The following is a 25,177-nucleotide window of genomic DNA, read 5'->3' on the forward strand; positions in this document are numbered from 1 at the left end:
GGGTCTGTCAGCCGGCCACGTCCCCCAAAACCTTACTGCCCTATCGAGGCAAATCCCAGAATCATATTGAATCCACAAATAGCTCTTCTAAAGTTAGGGATCCCTTGTGAAAACATAACTATAATGCCTGTACCCCACTTAATAGTCATCTCTTAACATTATCCCTTCTCCAGCAAGTTTTCCCATTTCTCCGGCGAGTTTGGGTCCAGCTTCGGACGAGGCCCAGGCCCGCACAATATGCTTGGTTGGTGTGTCTCTGAATCTCTAGTCCCCTATCCCTTTTTTTTTGTCTTCCCCTTTCTGACAACTTATTTGTTGAAGAAACCAACTTGCTTGTCCTGTAGAATTTTCCGGACTCTGGATTTCGCTGCTTTCACGTGTGTCCCCCGCCGCCCCCCCACCCCCAGCTTACACAGGTGAGTGTGGTTAGCTCGAGAGGCCTGATCTGATTTGAGTTCAAGTCCTTTTTCTCTTCTTTTTTTGGGGAAGGGGCAAAGTCTGTTTCGTAGCTGATGGTAGCGTTACTTCTGTCGGGAGCCGCAGACTCTCCAGTGACATGGGGAGTGTCCACGGGTTCCGGTGCGGTCAGCCACATCCGTCCGTTCCTAGTGTTTCCCATCAGCTCCACACCTGATGCTGGGCACGTGCACATACGAAGCGCTCAGGATACGTTCCCACAGCAGGGTTTGTAGGGTCAGAGGGCAAATGCATGGGTCATACTGAGGAGATGTTGCCAAATCCCCCTGTTGTCTTCTTACCTCTAGCCGACGAGTTTCTGTTCCCACGGCTGTGCCAGCAGAATGTGTTGTCAGTGCTTCTGCACTGCTGCCAGTCTCACAGGCGAGAGATAGGATCTCAGTGTAGTTGTAATTTGCATTTCTCTTGAGGCCTTTTATAAACATCTTCGGAGGAAAGTAGGAGCAGCATTTATGAGTATGAAAGTCTTGAAAATCGAGATTTTTGCAGTGAAAATGCTGTTGGGCTCCAGTGCCCTCAAGTTTGTGAAGGTTGTTTAGAAAAATGATCTTCCTGTAACTTGTTAACCACATCCACGGCCAAGGGCGGGGGACTCAGGAGCAGAACGTGCACGGTTTCCCTAATGGGTGACGGACGAGAATGTGCTGAGTGTGCCAGTAGGTGTGGGAGATTTCCCTCTTGAGTTATTCTAAGATCTCCTGGAGATAGGGAGTACACCTCGTGTCAGATTCCGAGTTGTCCTGCGGCCAGAAAGCTCATTTAACATTGCTTCAGCCCGAGTTTCCCATGCTTACGTGCCACTGAAGCCTCCTTCCGCCGGGACACCCGTAAGGTCCCTGTGTACTAGCGGGATGGCCCGAGATGCCCTGGGAGGGAGGCACCGTCCTGCCTGCTTCTTAGCATCTGTTTGTTGTTCATGGCATGCTGGTGCCCCTCCTGGCTCCCATTCCCTTCTTGTATCTTCTGCCGTGGTCACCAGTGCAGCTCACCATTCTCATGCCCAAGTCATGGGGACTCTGGGTATCTCCCATGCTTGTGGCTCCTGGGCTTTCTCTCTTGCTTAGACTACGGTCCCCAGTACAAAATGAGTTGAACCCCATCCTGACCTCATTCCCCCACCCCCGGTGTCACCCCCTCCACCCCCCGCTCACCTGTGTCTACCCCTGGCCACCCTGTGACTCTCCCCACTGGAACTTTTAACTCCCTGTGCCTGGGACACCCTTTTTCCCACATTCCACACACCTGTTCCCTCCCTGCTGTAGTTTTCTGCTCATATGGTGTCTCACCAAGATCCTCGCTTAAATACTGGCCCGAAAAAGGACTTATTTCCATCACACTCTGTCCTGGAAACTGGATTCCTTTTCCTCAAAACACCAATCACCGCCTGCCCTAGTGAGTTACTTTTTGTGGTCTGTCTTCTTGACGGGCACACCACACGAGAAGGACTTTGCATTGTGCCCAGCGCGGTTCTGGGGACGCAGGTGGGTTGCAGGCAGAGGGCAGGGCTGAGGGGCGCGCATGGACGCTGCCCCAGTTGCTGGGCCGAGGGGCCGGGGTCGCGGCTCCTGGCTGCCGGGAGCCGTTGTGCGGTCCGTGTCCCTGCTGGACACTGGCTACCCCGTACCACAGGCGGGGGGGTGGTGTCCTCTGTAATTCTGCCCCGTCGTCGTCTTCTGAACTGCCCTCTGGTACTCCTCTTCTGCAGCTTGCGCTCCGCTGTGGTGTAGGAATCCTAGTCCCTGCTGCTGCTGTGCAGATCCTAGAAAGGGGTGTTGGCTAGATGTTCCAATATCCAGTGTCCGCACGGCGCGTTCCTCGCCACGAGGCCAGAGCCTCTGTGCTTCGAGCTCGCCGCTGCCCGCGGCCCCTCTTCCCCGGCCGCCAGTGCGAGGAAGCGGAACCCGTGTGTCTCCTCCGGCAAGAGCGGCCTCCCTCTCCCCAGCAATTCGATCTGGGGCTTAGCGATTTCTGTGCCAGGGGGTTTCGTGCTTTCAGGAGACAGTGGGGCTGCTAACTGTTGGGACAGGCTCGGACCCACGGTATCCCAGGCCCCGGGCCCACCGGGTGCAGCTGGGCTGCGACCCCCCGCGCTGCGCCGCTGACTCTGGGGCCCGGGGCGGTGGGGGCAGGAGGGGCACGAGCACTGTTCTGGCTGTGGGTCTGCTGCCCCACGCACGACCTGCTGCTGGCAGAAGCTGCTGGAAGCTGCCTGAGGAGCATTCAGGGCTGCCTGCCAGAGCTGGTGGGGTAAAAGATAGAGTCGGAACCAAACTTCTCATTCTTTTGGGTTGTCGTGTGTGGTGTTAGTGTGGGCTAGCCTTAGACGCTTCCTGTGGGCTTACGGAGCCATTTGGTTTGGGGGCCTTCAGGGTTTGACGTGGTGTGAGTTGGGAGGCCTTGACTTTGAGTGTCTTGCGAACCCGGTGAGGAAGAAGTGAGTGCCAGTGTGAGGGGCCTGGCTGTGTCCCTGACTGGCTCTGTGACCTCAAGCCAGTCCTGGAGGACTGCTTTGCTTTGAAAAGCAAAGTGCCTTAGTCCCCGTGGGCTCCTCTAACCAAACACTACAGACTGGGTGGCTTCTAAACAGCAGAAATTTATTTCTCGAAGTCCTGGAGGCTGAAAGTCCAAGATCCAGGTGCCTGCGTGGCCAGGTTCTGTGTCTGCGGATGGCCAGCTTCCCAGTTCCCAAATAGCTGTCTTCTCGCTGTGCCGTCACGTGATGGGAGGGGCAGGGACCTCTGAGGGGTCTGTCTTATCACAGCACTGATCCCCTTCATGGGGGGCTTCTCCCTCATGACCTGAGTACCTCCCGGAGGCCTCAGCACCGAGCACATCCACACGGGGAGTTAGGGTCCCAGCGCGTAACCGGGGGCCAGGGGAGCTCAAGCGTCCTGGTCGTAGCGCACTGTAGAATAACCTACATTTTTATTGTACCGCCTTGTTCAGCGGTTATCGCTTTTCTGTCATTTTATTTCAGATGTACAAGCACTCGCTTGGGCTCTTAGTTAAAATTAAAAAAAAGAAAAGACTGTTCTTTTGGCAGTGACAGATGTTACTGTTTTCTTTATGAAATGGAATATATTGGTATTTTAGAAAATACCAGATCACTGACAACATCCTCTGAATTTGATCAAAGCTCTAGAGGAAATTCTCTCTCTCTCTCTCTCTCTCTCTTTTTTTTTCTTTCTCTAGAGGAAATTTGAGCAAAGGGAGAACGTTCTCAAAGAAAGGAATCTTGCAGATATAAAGGAAGAGGCTTCCTACCCTTTGCAGTTTTTATTAGGTGAAGATTTATCACAGTTGAAAATTGAAGTGGTGTGAATTCTGGGAAACATTGCTTGTCCGCGTAAAAAGCATGCGGGCCCGACCTTGGCCGCTGTGAGCAGGTGCGCGCCTGCAGCGTCTAGGGCCATCTCTGCACTTGGCTGCCCAGTGCTGACTTGAGAACTGGGGGATGGGGGTTTGAACCCCGACAGTTCTGCCAGATCTTAGCTTGTCATCCTGGGCCACTTAGTTCAACGCTCTGAGGCTCAGGTTCTTCATTATAAAATCTGAAAAGGTCCTGCTTATCCCATAAAGCCGGTGAGGGGGTTCCAGGAGGCGACAGATGCAAAGCACACAGCCAGACCCCGACACCCAGTAGGTGCTTCACACATCGAACTATTCTAATGTACTCTTTATACAAATAATTATGTAATATAAAATAGTATATGCTATATCAAATGTTTACGTAAGGTTATGTTTAGTACATAATAATCTTTTTGTAGGAGTATATTCTCATATAACGTAATAGTAATATGCAATATTATTAACGTAATATGTAATGTATACATATATAATGTAACAATAATATATAACTTTTAAACAGCAGTATTCTGTCTGAAATACCAGGACTTCAAGATCATGTTTCCTGGTAGCTTTCATACTTTGTACTTTTCATACTTTCATACTTTGTAAACAGGGGCATCTTCTCCCCTTTCCTTTCCCGCAAACGACACCTTCTGTGCATCTCAGACGTCCCCTGTCCGAGACAGAGCAAACAGAAGGTGCTTGCCCTAGCAGGGGTAAGGGTCTCTAGGGGTCCCCAAGCCGAGGCCGAGGCTCTCCCTTTAGCTGCTCCCGACACCAGGGTGCCCTCAGAACAGAGTGGAAACAGCTGTTGTCGGCCAATCTGCTTTCTCTTCGAGGTCTCAGAGCCACTTGGGTAGAACTCAGAGTGCAGGTCCGTGGCCTTGAGGTTGAACTGTCGTCCTCCGAGGTGCTCTGCGGTGTCTGCTGGGCAGATGAACGGCGGGTCTGCTGATCCCCCCTCCCTGAGGGGATTTGGGGCCCAGTCGTAGAAGCTGGTGGCTCGACAGGCTGCTGCCTCAGTCCCTGGGGTTGCTGGTGGCCACACTTAGGCTTTATTGCTGCCAAAAGCCAGAAGGAAGCCACGACACCGAGGTGGGACGCTGCAGCTGACACGTGTAGCGGCTCGAGCCACAGCCTCAGCACCACCTGCGTGTGTCTGCCCTTTTCTGGTTGTTTGATTAGCCTCGATTTTCAAGCAGTTGAAAACGTTTTGCTCTGTGTAGTGGAGTTCCTCTTCTCTGCGCGGGGGGCAGTGTCAGATGATGATCTGTTGGCTGTGATCTTCGTTCTGGAGGAGCAATAGACCTGTTAGCAGAGGGGCTGGTCCTTGACTGTTAGAGAGGAATCCGCTTTCTCTGGCCCTGGGATTTTTGTCTGAGAGTGATGTAAATCGTTTTCTACTGACTTTATCAGCCTTTGTGGGTTGTCGGTTGTGACATTAAATGAGACATATTGGAAAGCCTTTTATCAGAAGATGAATACAGGGAGGCATTATTACATAAACGAGTCTGAATTTTCTCTGCAAGAAAAATTGGGCCACTTCTTTGGCTGCTGGGCTATGAGCTAGATGACCTTCAATGTCTGCCTTCTGTTAGATACTCTCGGTTCTCTGTGAAACAGCCAAAAGGGGAAAACATGTGGCCCGGCCATGTTGGGACGTAGGGGTGTCACGGTGGCTTGTGTGGGGACCCATGAGGCACCTGCATCCAAGCCATGGAAGAGGACTTCGGACCAGTTTTCATAAATACATCGTCTGTAGCCGATGCAGGCCCAGCAATGCTCTAGAGCCCTGGGGTCTGACTCCAGAGGGGGGCACGGGTTCTTGCCGGTTTCATTTGTCCTCTTATTCCACGGGGCTGACGGCTCAGATCAGCTTGGGGTTTTGAGTACCGGAGCTGGTGAGTTTTTGACTTTGTGTCCCGTGAGTACGCAGCTTCGGCGTTGTCCTGACAGGCAGAATAGTCCTCGTGGACATTACATGTACGGTGCCCGGGTAGGCCTTCTCCTGACATTTTCTCCGTAAACGGGAAGAACCTTAAATGGAGGTGTGAAGGGTTGAAGTGACTTGCCCAGGACCCCGCTCTAACGCTGGAGTCTCGCTGGTACTCAGCAGCCTGCCAGGATGCTTCCGTGAGCGGAGAATCGGGGAGTGCGGTCAGGCCATTGTCAAGGACCCAGATTCCCCGGTCACGTGGGGGAAACAGTTTCGTGTAAGGACCTGTGGAATAGGGATCTGGAATCTGAAAGGCCTGCTCACGGCTTTGCAGAGGAGGAGCTCATGCCGCTTGTGGACCAAAGTATTCCAGCCTCCTGAGCCCTGAGGGCCTCCAAGGCTCCAGATTTGGTGAGGAAGGTGAGACAGAGGGCGCACTGTAGGAGGTTGCCGGCTCCGTGAGGGCCCGAGCCAAGCCTCGGCTTGGTCAGCAACCACTTCCACCGCCCAGACCCGGCCTCGTGTGTGCGGGGGCAGATGGGTCGGAAGGAGAGCGGGACGGAGGGCGGGAGGAAGTTGGAGTGGATGGAAGGAAGGGTGAACGGGTGTGGGATTGAAGGAAAGAATTGGAGAGGTGAGTAGGAGGGGGCGAGAGAGACAGAGCAACTGGAACCAGAGTGAGGTAGAAGAAAGGTAGAGGAGACAGAGAGTTTGCAGTTTTATGTGCGGGCCTCATACTGCATCGCTCACAACTTTCCTTCTGTCCCTTATGTGCTTACGCGCAGATGTCATTCGTATGTTTGTTTAATAGACATTTTTGACCACTAACCCAGGTGCTGGGACTAAACAAATAAGACACGATCCTCCGCTCAGAGAGGAGTTTAAAATCCCAGGAAATTACTCAAGCCGCTGTTGGTTGCGTAATCATTAGTAGAGGTCGTGAGAACCGGACCGGCAAGGCCTCACCTGTGCTGGCTGTTCTGGAGCAAAGAAATGTCGTCCGCAGGTCGAGCCTCATCTCTGTGTATTACCACAAGCAAGGAAGGGTTCCTGGGATCTTTAATTTTCTCTGCCAAACCAGTGTGTTTAACTTGTGTCCCATCTTTCTAAAAAGCTTCTGAGTTTTTCACTGTTGTTCAGCCTATCGCTGGACTCTCGCACAGAATAACTCTTGCGTTTTCGTTTTAAACCAGGATTGATCGGAAGATGTCAAGCACTCACACCAGCTACAAACCGGATGAGGCGCAGGCGATAATGACTGAGCTCCGGACCATCAAGAAAGCCATCTGCACCGGCGAGAAGGAGAGGCGGGACCTGATGCAGGTAGGGGCTGGCCCTCTGTGCACCCTGTGTCCGTCCGTCTGCCTGCCTGCGTGTCCATCTGTCTATTCGGTAACATGTTAGGAAACTCTAGGTTTGTGATATATATTGTGTATTTGTCATGTATACAATTCATATATACTTTAAAACGTACGTACATCTCATACATGTATGTATGTTCTTTATGTGTGTGTATGTTTCTGCATACTGTGTATTAAAATATTTAGAAGTATGGGTGTTAGTTTCCTAAGGCTGCCATGACACCGTGCCACAGACTGGGAGAGAGCACCTGAAAGGCATTCTCTCAGAGTCTGGAGGCCAGAGGTTCATGGTCAAGGTGCCGGCATGGCCACGCTCTCTCTGAAGGCTCTAGGGGAGACCCTTCCTCGCCTTTTCCAGCTTTGGGAGCTGCTGGCGATCTTTGCCGTTCTTTGGCTCGTCGATGCCCTGCTCTGATCTCTGCCTTCATCGTCCCATGGTGTTGCCCTGTGTCTCTGTGTCTACATGCTTCTCTTCTTATAAGGATGCCAACCACAGGATTCAAACCCACTCTGATTCAGTATGACCTCACCTTAACTTGATTCCATCTGCAAGGACTCTCTTTCCAAATAAGCTCACTCTCACGGGCTCCTAGCACTTGGATGTATCATTGCGGAAGACACAGTTGAAGCCATAACGATGGGCAACACAGATTGTTCAATAATCAAAATAATTTAAAGTCTGATGAGAAATTGGCTGCCACCTCATTCACTCATCCCCAGTAACTACTTCCGTTAGCTTCTTGGGTGGCCTGCCAGCATTTTTACAGACATGGGAGAGCATGAGCACATGTTCCACTGTCCCCACAGGAAGGTGGGGCTTCCTCACGTGACCCTAATGCCCTGTCCCCTTTTCCGCACGTGTCCGCATGAGCTTCTGCCTTCCTCTATGTGGCCACGTAGTATTCCAGCTCATGGGCAGATTTTAGTTATGTGGCTGGGATCGTTGGAGCTTTCTACTGCTTTATTTTTTGGTCCCTTGGACTTCTGGGGATTTGGGTATTTTTAGAAAAAGTTTGATTTTTTGCATGTGGAGGTGCACTGGTGTTTTGACTTGGTCCTGGGGTGCACTCCGGTGCTTCTGTTACGGCTTTCATTTTTTGCTCAACGCCCCGAGTGCCTGGTAGGCGCGTGTCTGGATTCTGCAGAAGGACATGTGAAGCAGAGCTCGGACTTGTGGCCCAAAGGAGACAGGTGCGCACATAACTGCCTTGCACGGCAGTGCTTCCGAAGTCAAGGTCAGGGGACTTGTGGAGTGTCCCCACAGTGGTTGTTCAACTGCCCGTTACTGGGCACTACACCAGGCCTGCTGGATTAGGCTCTGGAGGTACGACCCACCAGTCGGTATTTTCAGGGGCCCTCCCAGGTCACGAGAGGTAAATGGTCAACGGTTCAATTTTCTCTAGGCGCTGGTGGCAGGAAGAGCTCCTGCCGCTGACTGCAGCCTCTGAGGGCAGCGTTGGACAAGGTGCGGTGTGGTCGTCCCCCATTTAATCTAAGCCCTAACTCCGGGGCTGAACCAGGTGGTAATCCACCGTGGGGGCTTGGAGGACTTGCCCCAGGAGGTGGAACTAACTTTTCTGCCTTGGCCTTTCCAAGTGTGCTGAGCTGGGGCAAGCCACCCACTTGTCTTGAGTGGGCTCCCCACCGGGGACACTTATAGAATTTCCGTAAGAAGCTCCAGACCCCAGCGTCATCTTTGAGAAGCTCCTGGGAGAGGCCTGGGCATCGTCTTCTCTAGGAAAATCCAAGAAGTTGTTCTGTCTTTTATGACCTTAACAGTACTGGCCCATTTCAGCATGCCTCCATCTGGATCCAGAGCCAGCTATGCATGTCATGCTGCACCTGTGCGTTCTGGTGTCTATGGAAACGTCTGCTGGAGAGAGATATATTCCAGAGTCTTCTAGAAAATTGTAGAAAATTGGAGTTCTTTTTTACTTCCACCCAAAGGAGTTACGTACACAAGGAGATACAGTTACTCTAGTTTCTGGTACACTAACATCCATATGCGAGGACTCTTGACCATGTAGAATTACGACTGAAAAATCAGGCTCTAAAAATACATAAACCTCACCTGGGAGTGGTTTTCCTTTTGTGTGGTGTATTGAAATCTCAAGGCGGCATTCATCTCTGTCAGACTCATTTATCGATACAACATTTTGGATGGCAGTGCTCCCCCCATTTTATTGAGGTACAATTGACAGATAAAATTTTAGAAATTTAAGGCGTTCCACCTGATGACTTGCTATACACATAGGAGGTGGAATGATGACCGCGATGAGGTTCGTTAACACACCCATCGCCTCACATCGGTTGGGGTTAGAAAGTTTCTATCACACACAAAGAACTCAAGTAACTCGTTTCCTTCTGTTGCAGAGTCTGGCCAAGCTGACCGATGGCTTCAGGAATAGCTTTTCTCTCAGCGACCCTCCGCAAGACTTCCCTCACAATCCAGGTGTGCCCGGCGATTCCTTACCTCAGCAGTTCTGCGATGCTGGGTCTCAGACTGACATCATTGGAGAGGTACGCCAAGAACGGAACCACGAGCCGAGGGTGCCAGGACAGAAAAGAGCTGGTTTTGTGCTGCCATCACTCATTTGTTTGATTTTGCCACTTTCTCTTCAGAAATGTTTTCCCTTTTGTGCCATTACATTTGAAGGAAAAATCCAGCTGTGAAGACTCCATGACCTGGAAGGCAATTGAATTGCTTGTTACCTCTGACCTTGTGATTTGGGTTCTTTAAAACAGCAGACTCCTGAGAATTGAGTTTAGATGTGTGTGTGTGTGTGTGTGTGTGTGTGTGTGTGTGTTTTAAGATTTTTTTATTCAGAGAGAGGAGGAGTGTGGGGGTGGGGGGCGCAGAGGGAAATGGAAAAACTTAAGCAGACTCCACACTGAGTGGATCATGACCTGAGCCAAAGGCAGTCGCCCAACCAGCTGAGCCACCCCAGGCGCCCCTCCATGTCCTTTTGTTAGACGAGGGGATGGAGGTGCCAAGTTCCCAGAGGTCATGTGGCCAGGGGGAGGCAGGTCTTCCTGGGTTTGAATTGACATCTCTGAGGCCTAAACACCTGTGCTTTCTTCTGCATCACACACTTGTAAAAAAGTGTATTGAAAGGCTGAACTGGATTGGTTGGCTATTGCTGCATAACCAATTACTCCAGAACCTAGCATCTTAAAGATTTTATTTACCTATTTGACAGAGAGAGATCACAGCAGGCAGAGAGAAAGAGAGGGAAGCAGGCTCCCTGCTGAGCAGAGAGCCTGATGCGGGACTTGATCCCAGAACCCTGAGATCATGGCCTGAGCCGAAGGCAGTGGCCCAACCCCTGAGCCACCCAGGGACTCCAGAACCTAACGCCTTTATTATTTCAGACTTACACCATAGCTCAGGAGTCTGGGCAGGGTCCTCTGCCTCAGGGGCTCTCCCAAAACTGCCAGTGAGGAGTCACCCAGGGCTGGGGTCTCATCTGAGGCCTCAACTGGGGAAGGGGCCACTCTGAAGCTCACATGACTGTTGGCAGGATTCACTTCCTCATAGGTTGCTGGACGGAGGGCTCTGCTTCTTTACCGTACAGACCTCTCCGGCACAGTAGCTCGCTTCATCAAAGTGTGCAAACTGAGAGAGTCTGTTGGCAAGATGGAAGTTACTATCTTTTATAATGGAATCACAGAAATGGCTTCCCATTATCTTCCCATCATGTGTTGTATTCTACTGGTTACAGTCAAGGGCATTCTCAAGGGGATTTCACATGGGGTGAGTCCCAAGAGGCAGAGACCATTGGGGACAATCTTAGACATCTGCGCAACTGACTTCGTTCTCACTTCCGTGCTATATGACTATACTGGAACCTGTTGAATCCATTGGGCCGTAGGTTTCTCCTTTTTTGACCAAGATGTCCATTTTGTTCTCAAAGAAGAGTGCGAACACAGACCTTAGAGATCTATAGACAGCATTGAGAAGAGTGGTTTTTTTTTTTTTTTTTAAAGATTTTGTTTATTTATTTGAGAGAGGGAGAGAGAGTGAGAGCATGAGAGGGGAGAAGGTCAGAGGGAGAAGCTCTGCAGAGCGAGGAGCCCAACGTGGGACTTGATCCCGGGACTCCAGGATCATGATCTGAGCTGAAGGCAGTGGCTTAACCGAGCCACCCAGGTACCTGAGAAGAGGTTCTAAGAAACGACATTTCTTGGTCTTGATGAGCTCAGGGTGATGAGGTGACAAGTAGCCATTTCCAGTGTAGACAGTTTCTGGAGCTGTGATGTTATAGACTAAAGATATTTATGTTAAGGAAACCGTGGAGAAGGGCTTTGGACAAGGCTGTTAAAATGTGCACGATGGTGACCCATCTCACTGGAGAGCACTTGCTCCACCCCTCATTCAAAGCAATAAAGATGTAGAGAAATTCCTATTGACTTATATCAAAATTGGTATCAATAAATTTAGCACTAGTCGTTCAAATAGAATATTTTCAAATGTTTGTTGACATGAGGTTACTTAAAAAAAAAAAAAAAAGACTTAGTGGCTATAACATGTGGTCTAGGTAAGGTCAGATCTACAGAGATAATTGATTAATGAACTAGTGTTATATGTTTCCAGGAATGAAGGGAGAGGTAACTGAGGTGAGCTATAGTTACCTCCCATACAGGTCTTTTTGGTTTTGTTTTAGGAATTGTTTAGTTCAGCATAATTGGTATGAAAATATTTAAGCACAGCTAGTGATCACGTCAGAGTGCTACATTTCAGTTCCAGCTCCTGGGGTGACGGGCCCCATCAGACTCTTCCACATGTTGCTTTCCTTCCTTTTGACCTTCCGTTCTATAACATGCTACGTAACATTCCGAGGAGGCTGGTAGCCCATGTCTCATCCAGCTAGTCTGCCTTCTTCAGATCTCGCGACTTCGCACAACATTCTTCTGCATTCATTGAAGAACAAGAGAACGTACTGTACAAAATGGGATGAATATTTTTGTCTTTGTGTCAACTTCTACTGACTAATTCCCCATTTTTTTAAAACTTAATTTGTTGTTGTTGTTAAGAATTACACAATAGATGAATACATTTCCACTGTTAAAAAAAAAAATCTACCAGTGTTGGGGGAGCAAAGTCTTCCCAGGTCCACTCGCAGCTTCTGCCAGCCAGGGTGGTGGGTGAGCCCTGTTGGGTGTGTTTCCTTCCAGACCCTTGAGAAATGGAAATGCAAAGACAAATGAAAATATTCTCCACTGTCGCTGAAAGTTTAAATGAATTCTCTGTTTTGAAAATGTGTCTTTAATATGTCTCTTCCCCCTTTTTTTCCTTCTGTTCCGGAAAGTTTGTCTTTGATGATAAAACAAGACTTGTGGATCGTGTCAGGCTTAATTGGCAGTATGAGGAGGCCAGAAAGAGGTAAGAAGCTCCTTTCTCAAACCGCGCCTTCTGCCTACTTCCTTTCTTCCCTGGAAAGAGGTTTTTGTGGAGCTCCAGGCTAGACTGTCCACTTTTTATCAGAAAGCAGTGTCTGCTAGAATGCAAAATCCACGATCTCCCTTTCTGGGTAAGGCTCTTAATGCCCGTGACAAAATTTCATGTGCATTTAAGATGCGTAATTCTCACTATTGTGGACGGTTCTGAAGCCATGACTGAAAAAAGACGGAGACTTCTCAGCTTCCGTCTCCACCCCCCGCCCGCCCTGCCTCCCGACCAGCCACCGTCCCTCAGACCTGCTTCAACAGAATTGCCTTATCTTTTATATATGTCGTTTCTAACTGCAGAGGTTAATGGAAACAGTCACATATCTTGGTTTAAAAGACAGTTTAATAAGGACCAGGTCAGCAGGTGCTCACGGTTCCTCAGCCGCGGGACTCGGGTGGAGAGCATCACAGCCTTTTCTGTTGACTTTTGCTGTAAATCATCCGCCTTTGGAGAATGGAGACTTGAGACTGTCTGTACATGTTCAGAATTTGTCTTCTGTCCCCCTCTCCCAGCCCTAAGCATCGGACAAGGGCAGAATGGAGGCAGCGCGGAGCGCTTGCGGGCAGGCTGGGTTTGTGCCACGTCCTGTTCCTCCCCGCCTCCGCAGGACCCTGGTTCCTGTATTCTGACCCTGCCCTCGCTTTCGGGTCCCCTGGCTAGAAACCCTCTCTCTCTTTTGTGTCTTCTGGAAAGAGCCTTAAAACCAAATTATTTCCACATATGTGCTTCAGGAAGCTATGAAGCATGTCTTTTCAAAAAAAAGTCTTTTAGTCACATGTGAACTATTTTCTGAGAGGCTGGGGGAGAAGGAGCGCAGGGCCAGGTGGGGTCAGGGGGTCCTTTCTGGAAATGAGATAGTTGGGTCGGCTGCAGATCCTGTATCGTTCATGATGTCTGGAAATCCACTTTGTTGCCTTTTTAGAAAATGTAAAAATAGCAACAAAAGCGGATCAGATGACTCCGTGCTGGAGGGCCGGCGTGAGCGGACACGGGCTTTCTCATTGCTCGGAGCTCGAAGCCCCGCTTCTTCCTGGCTTCTCACCTCGTATCTGGGCTGGGCCTTACGTTTCCACACGGACCACTGCCAAGTGCAATCAGCCGTGCCGCTTATCACTGTGGTCATGTTCTCCATGTGCCCCGCGTGCCTTCTCCTGAGCTTGAGGCTGTCTGTCGGGCCGTGGTCTGCTTGGAATACGCCTCTGCTCGTTTTTGCATGTTTCTGCTGGGCCGCACAGTGTGGGTGCTGGAATTTGCTGTGTCGTATTAAAATGCAGAAAATAGTTGGTTGCTATGCTTTGCGACATAATTGTTACGTGTTTTGCTGCGACATTTACTAAACATAGCAAGTGATTTCTTTGTTTTCTAGAGGTACTATGGGTACACAGTGAGTAACCTTTTAAGTGCTGAGACAGCGCTATTTCAGGATGCCCAGGACCTTGTTAGGAATTGCACGCAGCTGCGGGGGTGGAGGGGGCAAGACCCAGGTGGGCCAGAAATGCCGTTCTGGGCTCCATTGGCCACATTTAAATATCAGGTACCCACGTGGAGATGTCCTGGATTGGCTTGCACAAGCACGACGTTTCCTTTTCCCATTAGCACAGTGGTTCCCACCGGGCAGAGCGGAGGAGAGAGGACTTTATCCCTAGGGGACTCTGGCCGCGTCCTGAGGCAGGTTTGGTTGTTACAGCTCTGGGGGACCTGCTCGGCCGCTGCTCAGCATCCTACGGCGCACTGGCCGGCCCCACACAGAGAACGAACCCCCGTATGTCACCAGTGCCGAGGCCGAGAACCCCTGCTCTGGCTGGAGGACTGTGGTGCCTCAGCGGGGCCATCCCCACAGGATTTCTTGCTGGCCTCCATGTGTGGGTGACCCCACTAGCTTCATCCGCACCCCCCAGCAGTGGGCAGAGGAGCTGCTGGGAGAATGGGAGATTGTACTCCTGTCTGTGCGGTACCTAACCTTGTTCTGGACATTTCAGAAAAGACAGTGTGCTTTATGCGATGCCATGACGGATGGTCTTCAGCATGTTTGGGAGATAAACTCCTCCCCAACTAACAAGAACATGTCGGTCTATCAGTGGCTCTGCCTGCGGGTGACGACCTCTCGCTACCCCACCCCAGGACCTGCTGGGGCTGTGCGTGCGCGTGTGTGCGCACTTTTGTTTTCCTCTTCGTCTTTATTATAAAAATAGTACATGAGTACATTGTTTTTGTCGCAGGCGCGCACAGCGGAGACCACCCACTTCCCCTTCTCTGATGCCGCTTCCTACCCTTCGTGGTTTGGTGTGATACCTTCCAGGCTTTGACCTAAACATTTGAATAAAGGAAGCCCATGTAATTAAACGGAGGATGTGATGGGCATCTGGCTTAGAGTGCACAGCCCTCCCTCCGTGCACAGGCATCTTAGACGGGGTGTAGTTCCTCCCTTTCACAAACAGCGCACATCTCTTCACAGGCCCCAGCCTCGCAGAAATGACTGTTTCCTCGGACTGATGCTTAGCGATGAAATGTACAGATCTTAACGCACATATGTTGAAAGGTTTCGGAGGGGCGCCTGGGCAGCTAAGTTGGTCAGGCGTCTGACTCTTGATCTCAGCTCAGATCTTTATCTCAGGGTCCTGAGTTCGAGCCCCACGTGAAGCCTATTTTTAAAAAAAGAAAGTTTTGATAGATAACCCCACATTGCCTTCCAGAATGACTTAGCCACGCTGCACTGCCACCAACGCCAATTAAACATCTTTATTCTTTGTCAGTTTTACTAGAGTAACAGGCAGAGACCTTCTCTCAGTTGTCATGTGCTTCTCCCTTGTGTGAGTGGTGCATTTCCTCATGCTGGTCAACATAATTTTGTGTGATTTTTGATTCTTTTAATTGCTGGGCCTGAATTCTTTTTTCTAGACAAGTGATCCTTTCAAAACATGTTAGATGCTGTCATTCCCCTGTTCCACATGGCTCTCAAGCCTTGAAGGAGGCTGCTTTTGCTCCCCAGGGAACAGTTTCGGTCCTCAGGACTAGCACAGGGTACTGCCGGCAGCCAGTGGACGGAACCCAGGAGGCTGCCGACCAGCCCACAATGCACAGTGTGGCCTCACAGCAAAGACTTCAGCCCCCCAGGGTGTCAGTAGTGCTTCAGCTGAGAAATCTTACTCTTGGCCTTCTGCTTTTACTTCTAAATCCCTACTGTGAGGAGCCAGTTTTCCACTAACCCCGGGCGTTAGCCCACTCCCTTCCGTGTCCTCCCTTGCCTGGTTGTGGACAGACACACTGGGTCTCCAGCCTACCAGGCACACTCCTGACTTAGTGCCCAGAGTTGGCAGAATCACGGCCCCCTCAAGGTGTTCACGTCCCAGTGCTCAGAACCTGGTGGCTGTGTTGCCTTCCGTGGCAGAAGACACTTTGCAGATGGGATTACGTTAAGGACCTCCAGATCGGTGATAGTTCCGGAGGACCCAAGAGGGCTCAGTGTCGTCACTAGGGCCCTTAGAAGAGGGACAGTCTGGAAGGAGATGTGAGGAGGGAAGCAGAGATCAGAGAGGCATGGGCCACAAGCCAAGGCCTGGGGGCAGCCCTGAGAAATGCCAGTGCCATGGATTCTTCCCTGGAGCCTCTAGAAGGATCACAGCACTGCCCACCCATTTTGGCCTTTGGACTTCTGAGCTCTAAGATGATGATGTGTGCGGTTTGAAGGCACTGGGTCTGTGGGCTTCTGTTACAGCAGCACGAGGACACCCGCACCGTGCTCTGGGCCTTCGCTGTTTCCTCTCCTACCGGTGGACTACTTGGTCTCAAGTCGGTCAGGTGGCTTCTGCTCTCCTCTTGGTCCCCTTGTCGGAGATGCTTCCTTGATCGTCCGGAATGAAGTAGCATGCCCCATTCCCGCCCCCGTCACCCCGATGCTCCCAGCAGATGTGACCACCTAACCCATTCTCTGCGTGCGTGTTTTCTCTTTTATCATCTGTTTTTCCCTCCGAGAGCGTAAACCCCACAAGGGCCAGGAGTTTTGTCTGTTTAGGTCATTGTTGTGATTCCAGTAGCTGAACACCACTGAATAGCTATTGGATGAGTAGACGAAGGCCCCGTCCCGACGTACTTGCTGTCTGGCCCTTGCTTCTGGCAGCGGACAGGCAGAAGGCGTCCTGGCAGCCCAGGGCAGCTCCAGGTGGACGGCGCTGCTCTTGGGTCCCTTCCCCAAGGCCCACGTCCTGATGGGAGCCTTGAGGTACTTCTCCTTGAGCTGAGGAGAGAAAAGGCATCAAGACGTGCCTGTCTCTAGGGATCTAACAGGTGGGGAAGGTCTCTCCATTTCAAGAACCGTGCTTGCAGGATCTGTAATCACACCAGGCTCAGCTTACAGCTCTTGGGCCTTCATGGACATTTGAAGAGGCTTGTGATCTTGACTCTTTCTATAATGATTTCTCTTCCTGGGTGCTGGAGGAGATGGCATTGGCACTACACCCTGAAGGATGCTGGGATTCTGGGTGCCTGTGCATTTGGGGAGCAGGGATCAGGGTGGAAAGTTGTGCGATCGCAAGTCTCCGAGGAGGTGGGGGGTCGGTCTGCGGCAGCGGGACAGGCTTGTAGTTGCAGAACGAAGGCGAGCGGGGATGGGGACGGAAGAGGCTGCGAGCAGGGAGGCAGGACCGCGTCATGGCAGACCACTGGTGCCTTGGAAAGGAGTTGAAATTGCTGGGCATTCTAGGACCTTTGAGTCGGGAATGTTCAGTGTGAGCCGTCCCAGTGGGGAGATGTCCAAGAGGGCAGTGGGAGGTACCAGTCTGGGAATCTTCGGCATCTAGGTGATACTGAGGTCGCAGGGTGGCAGAGCTCACCTTGGGAGACAGCGTGCACTGAAAAAGGAAGAGAATTCACGGTTGAATCGTAAGAAAGTCCCATAGCTATTGGCCTAGTGAGAGTGAATTTGCCGGAGAGGGGAACAAAAAGTCCCAGAGAGCCTGGCTAGGAGTGAGCAGAAGAGAAGAAGAAGTAAAACCTCAGAAGATGCTCCCCTGCGGGGACCCGCAGCGATGGAGGAGATGCTGGCAAAGGGCGAAGGACAGACCGACCTCCTTCCCAAGCACTGCTCCGAAGTGTCCCTCTTGCACCGCGGTCCACCGTGCACAGGGCAAAGGAGCGCAGTGACGGTTTTTATCACGCGGATTGGCTTTTTTTTCCATTTAAAGAACTCTTGTTCTGGTCATTTTTTTCCCCTGTTAAAATACCTTCCTCTTACAAAATGATGATGATAGTTGATGTGAGTAGGTTTTTTGCAAAATCTCTACTTGGGAAAATAAAAAGTCGGCTGCCCTTCATCAGCCCCTCCCCCCGTGTGACGTGGATGGCGCTCCCTGGAGCCTAAAGGAGGCGAACGGCCCCGAAGAGAGAGTTCTCAGAGGCCCGCCTCGTGGCCCAGGGTCACTTAGAAGGTGGATGTTCTCAGAGGCCCGCCTCGTGGCCCAGGGTCACTTAGAAGGTGGATGTTCCCAGAGGCCCGCCTCGTGGCCCAGGGTCACTTAGAAGGTGGATCTGGAGTTTGGATGATGAGTTGCTGTTCTCATTGGACTTGAAGCTGCTTTAAAATGTCTGGAGCATTCTGGTCGGCAGAGCCCCACCCTCTGTCCAGCAAGGCCGTTGATTGCGGTGCCCTCTGTGGGGCACCTGTGGTTCTGCTCCCCTGAGGTGGCTGCAGGGCACCTTTCCAGACCCCGCGGAGTAATTCGATTTTGCCTCTAGTCACTGAAGTGAGTTTTTCTAGATCTGGCTTGATCTGGTGAGCGAGTGAGCGCCTGCCTTGTAACCTACTCAGCTGTTGGTCACACAGTTGCCCGCTGCACCTGGGAAGGCGCTCTGCTGGCCACACCTTGGAGCCATGGTCAGGACAGCCTCACGTCCCCACCCCGCTGTAGACAGGTGACATTAGGGAGGTTCATTCCTCCACGAGAAGTTCAGCTTGCCTACCCTCCGCAGAACCTCCTGGGCTTTACCACTTCTAAGCTGGGGGTGTGGGGGGGTGTGTGTATTTCAGAGATGTCTCCCTTGCATGTCTAGATTTGAGATAGTTTTTCAGAGTCGTGAAATTGTCAACATGCAGTGTTCTGGACAACGAGAAGTATCAGGATGTATTCAGATCTAAAGGAAGTTTGTGGAAGTGGGACTCATAATTCCAAGTGGTAGTGATTGCTAGAGAATTCCCTAGACCAAACTGCCACTCTCGTGGTGACTGGTTTTGTGTTTTCAACTCCGGCTCATGTGAAATGTACCAAACAAGTGCTTCTTTGTTTCCCTTCGGGAAGTCACTTTGGATTCTCAAGACAGACCTTATGATTGGAATATTTTCACATTATTGGTTAAAAATTTTAGAATTTTTCTTTTCTTTTTTTTTAAAGATTTTATTTATCTGAGAGAGAGTGAGAAAGAGAGCATGAGAGCAGAATGAGGAGCTGGTGGAGAAGCAGGCTCCCTGTTGAGCAGGGAGCCTGATGCGGGGCTCGATCCCAGGACCCCAGGATCTCTTGACCTGAGCCGAAGGCAGACACTTCATCAACTGAGCCACCTGGGCACCCCAAAATTTTTTAGAATTTTTCAAAGCCAGTTTGGAAGAGCAGGGCTTGAACCAATCCCGGTGACACAGATAGTTCCTTATTTTTAACCTAAGAGCACTTGTTCCAGAACTGTGCACAAACTGTAGCTGTTTCCATAGCAACACTCACAGTCCAGCTAGGAGCAAAACATATGGCCCATCCAGTTTCTCTGTGTCTTAGCATGTGTTGCCAGGATGGGTCCTGCTGTTCCTCCGCTGTCCGGAATCAGTGTCCTGTTAGGGTTCCAGTCGGCTCGACAATTTAACTCAGTCAGTGATTTTATCACCCACCTGACCTCGATCTTAGCTGAGGATTTCTTAAACTTCTGCTGTTCACTTACATGGATATTTACAAAAAGAATACTAAAGAGAGAAAGCATAAGCAGTATCAAATCTGTAGCTGTGATTGAAATCTGAAGGCACATGTCTCGAGGCTGACACCGTATCCCAGAATGTGGCCGTGCCGTCCTGCCATGTCTCATAGCCATCAGATGGGACCGTGGCTTGCCTGGAGTTCTGTCTCCCTTCCGGAAAGCAGCCATATTTTAGGAACACACAAAATTATATGGTAGACTGCAGACTTTAGGTATAAATTCAAATAATTAAGGATTATTTTAGATATATAAAATATATCTCAAAACTGTGTTATATTAGAAGTGCATTTTTTACAGTAAAAATGCAAATCACATTTAGGATTTCCGTGTGAATTGTGAGGGTCTCAGTAGTTTCTGCAGCATCAATGCAGGTTTCCATTCATGGTTGAATGGTGCCTGGGTTGTAGCAGGAAACCTGTTCAGGGAAACACAGCGAGAGAGAATGATTCCTCTTTTACTTCTGCCTGCATCAAAGCTGCTCGGGGGATCGGATTTGGAGATCACATAATAAATATGAAACCTGAATGCTTGATTTAAGGATGTGCTTTTGCTTCTTCTCTGTCATGAGCACACGGACATACATTTTAAAGCTTTTAAAGGCATTTGCAAGAGGTTATGTATCTTCTGCTAATCCTGACGCACGAAGTGTCGTCCTTGCAGATGGCTTGTTTCCAGGCCGGCAGCAGAGTAGACAAGGCAAACGGCGTCACAGGCAAAGCCGGCTTGCCTGTCCCATGGTGAATGCACGAGAAGTCACTGAAGGAATCCTTCTAGAGCTTTTGGCTTCCAGTGCAGACAGACAGGACGTATGTGCCTCACCCCCGAATGTCTGCATCTGGAGTGTGGCTGTACGGGAGGAAATGGCACTTGGCAATATCTCTCTGTGTTCTTCTAGAGTCACAGCTCTGGGACGACCATGCAGTCATTTGCATCCTTGTGAGATTTAATTATGTGAACAAGCACTCCTCTTCAGCATAGAAACGCTTGCCCCGTGATCAGCACAGCCCGAACAGCTTTTCCGGGTGGGCCACACGAAGTCGGTTTTGTCCTAATCTTGTCTGTTCTGCCAAGGTGGTCCCTTGCCGTGTGTCTGTGCATACTTGTCCCGTAAGCCATGCACTGTCACGGTGCACTGGGTGTCACTTGGGCCACGGTGCTATTTGTCTTGTCCTTCGGTGGACAGACCTTTTGAAGTTGGCCCTTCGCCTCTCTTCCCACCTATAATTCTTCTCTTCCCGCATTCTGCTTTTCTGGTAGCGGATATGACTTGAAATTTGCCTGGGAAGAGGAGGATTATGTAGGGCTGCATCTCCTGCCCCCCTCGGCAGCTTGAATGCTTGTAGAACGGCAGCTGACCAGCCCCGGGCCGGCTCACGTGAAATCTTGATCACCTCCCGTGTACACCTCAGAAAACTCACAGGGAGTGCTTTTAAAAACGTGGGCGCCTGTAGCATGTGAATGAGAATTAGTATATGTTACAGAATAATACCGCCAATGTCAGCCGGGTTCAGAGAGGCTTTCCTGCGGCTTGTTCGGATAAATGACATGAAAAATTATGAGGACACAATGGATTCGCTCAGTGTTGTTCTTCTCTTTCACATTCATTCCTTACTCTTGACTTGTCTTGATCTCCAGTAGAACGTTCCAGAAATTTCATTGGGTATAATGTCTGATTTGGCACCAACTTATTTATGGGCCGACTCGGAGTATGTTTTCGTTGGGCTTCAGTTATATGACCGCCATAAATTTTCATTACACTAATTAGACATAGATGGATGTTCCAGCCCGCTCGGATCCCCAGTCCCGGTGAGCCGCCTCTGCCAGCAGTATTTTTCAGTGACATGATCTGGCATCATTTTCCAACACATTTCAGGAAATTAGTTTTAAGTTGGAAAAGAACTTGCCTAATAAAGCTACTGACGTTCAACTGTTTTCGTTACCTTCTTGGGGAATTGGACTTGAGTAAATGTGCACATTTAAACTATAACTTGTATTTTTTTTAAAAGATTTTATTTATTTCTTTGAGTCAGAGAGAGAGAGAGAGTGTGCAGAAGCAGGGAGGAGAGGCAAGAGGCAGAGGGAGAAGCAGGCTCCCCTCGGAACAGGGAGTCTCACGCGGGACTCGATCCCACAACCCCAAGATTGTGACCTGAGCCAAAGGCAGACGCTTAACTGACTAAGCCACCAGGCTCCCCTACTCTTTTTTTTTATTTTAATTTTTTTACAATTGGTGTCCTCGATGGGTTTGGTGCTTGAAGAAGGTGTCTTACCCAGCGCTCCAGCCAGGCTGCCCAGTCCCCATGCTCCTGTCTAGCTCGAGAGGAGCCTGAGCTGCTGCGGGGCTGGCCCCCAGGCTCCAACATGTGGGCCAGCACCCGCTGATTGCTGGTATCTGCAGGGAGCACAGCACTGAGAAGGATTCGGAGGTCCGGACCTAGTGGGCAGGATGCCAGCTTCGATGAGTTTGTGTGTCTGGCGCAGGGGACACGGTGGTGGCAGGAGTGCTCCCGCCATTCCTGTCGTAGTGAGGATCGTCAGCCGGGAGCCTAACGCAGGCCCCTAAGAGCTCTACGGTCAGTTAGCACCCAGCAGGCCAGGCTGGGCTGCCTGAAAGCAGAGGGTTTTCAAACCGAAGTGAGGGTCAGAAGTACCTGGTACTTGTTAAAGCCCGGGTTGCCCATCCCCATCCCCAGAGTGTTGCGTTCAACAGCCCTCGAGCGGTACCCCACGTTTCCATTTGTAACAGAGGTCCTGGTAACGCGGAGGCTGCCTGCCGGTCAGGGATCGCACTTTGAGAATCGCTGTCTTAGAGGCTACAGGGCCATGCACCCCTGCTGCTTCCCTGTCTTCACAGCTCTCTGTGGCCCGAGAGGAGTCCCTGGGTTTTGTTTTGGGGGCACATACGCCAGCATCTGCCCTCCATAGCGCCGGGCTCAGGGGGAGTCTGGCGTCCCTCGTTTCCGTCTGAAAACAGATAGCCCTCCTAGGCAGCCCCACTTCAACTTGAAGGGCTGAAACCATTCTCCTCCACCCGTGAAAGGCTGCTCTGAAAATATAAGCCCCATCCATCTCATTTAATCTGCATTTGGCGACAACTCAGGACACAAAGCCACGCTGCCTGTGTGCCAAGCAAACACGCAGAAGGTGGCGTGGGTCGCCGGGCGTTCCGGGGTTTCTGTTCCAGAGTCCTGTGCTGGGGGCACTGCTCTCCCGTCCAGGTGCTGTTGCCAGTTAGGCCCGGCAGAGCAGGCAGGAAGCCAGAAGCATCCATCGGGGATCCAGCACTGTTTAGCTCCTGATGATGGCAGGTGGGGAGAGAGGAGCTGCTTCCGTCCTGCTCTGCGTCAGTGCGGTGGAGGAAAGCACGGATCGGAACAGCACGGGGCCTGGGGGGTGGAGGAGCCGGCCTTCCCGTCCGTCCTTTGAGGCAGGCCTGCCATGCTTACTGCCATCCCTAGTCTCCTAGACCGGGGCAGGCGATGCAGAGGGTCTACACGTTCCTTTTATCATCCATCATTTCCAAATGCTTTCTTTTTGTCATTTAGGGTTCACTCAGTGCAGTAATTTCCGTACTTAGCACAGGGAGTTTCCAGAATCCGTGCGATGGTGTGGAGAACGTGCGGTGCTATGTTGGCCTCATGAATCTTTCTGGGCCCGTCTCTTGCAGAGTCTCGACGATCCAGCAGCAGCTGGCCCAGCTTGAGAACGAGTCGTGGCCCGGCCTGGCGGAGGCCGACAGGGACCGGTTGCAGCTCATCAAGGAGAAGGAAGCCCTGCTCCAGGAGCTGCAGCTCATCGTCCAGCAGAGGAGGCCGGCGGAAGACGTGGCGCGGCTGGAGGCGGAGAGGAGGCGCCTGGAGGAGGAGATCCAGCGCGCCCGGGCCACGTCCGTGCAGGGCGCCACGGAAAGGTGGGCGGCCTTGCGCGGTTTCGGGAGCAAGCGGGACTCAGCGCCCGGGCAAGGTCCAACCAGAAATGCGAACTCGGAGAACTAGCCCGTGACCCTCGATTGGGCCTGGTCGTTAAGGCGCAGGGCATCGACTGCCTGGTGTGTTTCCTGGCGGAGCAGGTGGAAGGCGGGCGCTGGAGGGAACGCGCGCCTTCCCTGCTGCGGGAGGTGCCAGCTCTGCCCGGGCGCCCGCGGTTCCTGTTCCCTGCTCGGAAGCAGGAGGGCATGCAGCGAGGGCAGCCGGGAGCCCCTTGCTTAGCGCCCCCCCCTTGCAGCATCGGGGTGCGTTCCCCTTGTCTGCGGGACGGCCGGCAGCAGGCTGGGAGGCAGGCTGTGGGCCCCAGAGAGGGAGCCCCGTTGCTGGCCCAGCCGGCGTGGCGGCGAGCCACCCCTTCGCCTCGTCTGCCACTTGGGTCTCCCCCGGGAGCTGCCAGCGGCCTGGTGCCTGCCCGCTCCCAGAGGCGTCTGTCCGCGGACCATCTCGGGCTGTCTGCGGGCGTCGGAGGGGTGAGGCCGGCTGGCAGCCCAAGTCCTCATTGCCCGGCCTTTTGGCGTGTGCCGGGCCACCGCCTTCCATTTGCCGCGCGCGGTCCGGGGCCGTTTCGGAGGCCAGCTCTGTTCTGCGTTTCGCAGCTGTCAGGAGGGTATCTGTGGGGACCCACTGAGCTTTGGAGAGCACCCCCGGGGCGATCACCCATGTGACCGTGTACTAGACCTTCACATGCGGTGTGTCAGGAGGGCTGTATGCTGTGTACATATGAGCCTTCACAGGTAGCGTGTCACAGCTGAATCACTGCGTGAGGACCGACGCCCTCAGGGCTGTCATCTAATCACACGGGAGTTTACCCAACCGAGGTACGTGTTGGGGTTATCGATGCTTGGATAGTCATCATTAATGTCTGTGTGGTGACATTAGTGGCTGATGTCATTGCTGGTGGGAAGTGGTGGCCATGGGAGAGCCTGGCTCAAAGGGATACAGGAGTGAGTTTTAGTTTGCTTGAGGCGATTGCATGCCCTGTCACTTCACTCAGAATAAACGTGGAGTTGATTTTGACCCTGGAAAGGGACCATGAACTGAAGTTTTCGCCTGTGCGCCTGCGCTTCTGCTCTCCCCTGGGTACTCTGTGGTGTGTGTGTGGGTAGGAGGGCCTGGGAGTTCGTTGGCCGGGTTGTCTCTTAAGGAGGGTGGACTCTATCCGGCGAATGCCCCCTGCTGCTCAAGACCCCACATGCATGCACCCTTGACTGTTTTTGCCCTCGCCACATGGAAATCCCAGCACACATGAGTGCCAGGGTCCCAGGGTACAAATCCACAGAACCCCATGGAGCTGGTGGCACTCTCGGTGCCCGGGTTCAGGGACTGGGTTGGCCAAGCTCGTCCAGCTGATGGAGTCTCTTCCGGGACCAGGCCAGGCGCTGAGTCCTGGGATGCAGAGCCCTCACCACTGGAACTGAGTTGGTCCACGTGTGTCTCCTGAATCTGCCGCTGAGTGGCCTTGGGCCGGGAGGGGTGTCCCCTGCTGCTGACAGGCACTTCCACGGCGGCCATTTCTGCCAGTGGTCACTGTCTGCGACCCATGCTGTGCAGCGACGTGGGGTTGGGCAGGGGCTAAGTGCCCCCCCCAGGGCTCCTGCTGCCGGGACCTTCTGGGTCAGGTGGAGGCAGGCCTGTTTCTCTGTGCGCCTCCCTTCACTTGATGCATGCT

At 51.9% G+C, this 25,177-nt stretch overlaps 1 protein-coding gene across 4 annotated transcripts in view; it reads left to right on the top strand.

Moving 5' to 3' along the window:
* WWC3 (WWC family member 3) overlaps positions 1 to 25,177 on the top strand; it is a 108,950-nt gene that overhangs the window by 57,875 nt on the left and 25,898 nt on the right. For all 4 annotated transcript variants that reach the window (XM_032329507.1, XM_032329509.1, XM_032329508.1 and 1 more), the window contains 4 exons: positions 6,955 to 7,084; positions 9,496 to 9,642; positions 12,432 to 12,505; positions 23,190 to 23,432. In XM_032329507.1, the coding sequence (XP_032185398.1) occupies positions 6,955 to 7,084; positions 9,496 to 9,642; positions 12,432 to 12,505; positions 23,190 to 23,432 (594 nt within the window). The remainder of the gene's footprint in view (positions 1 to 6,954; positions 7,085 to 9,495; positions 9,643 to 12,431; positions 12,506 to 23,189; positions 23,433 to 25,177) is intronic.

Source organism: Mustela erminea, chromosome X (genome assembly GCF_009829155.1).
Source record: "Mustela erminea isolate mMusErm1 chromosome X, mMusErm1.Pri, whole genome shotgun sequence".
Classification (NCBI taxonomy): domain Eukaryota; kingdom Metazoa; phylum Chordata; class Mammalia; order Carnivora; family Mustelidae; genus Mustela; species Mustela erminea.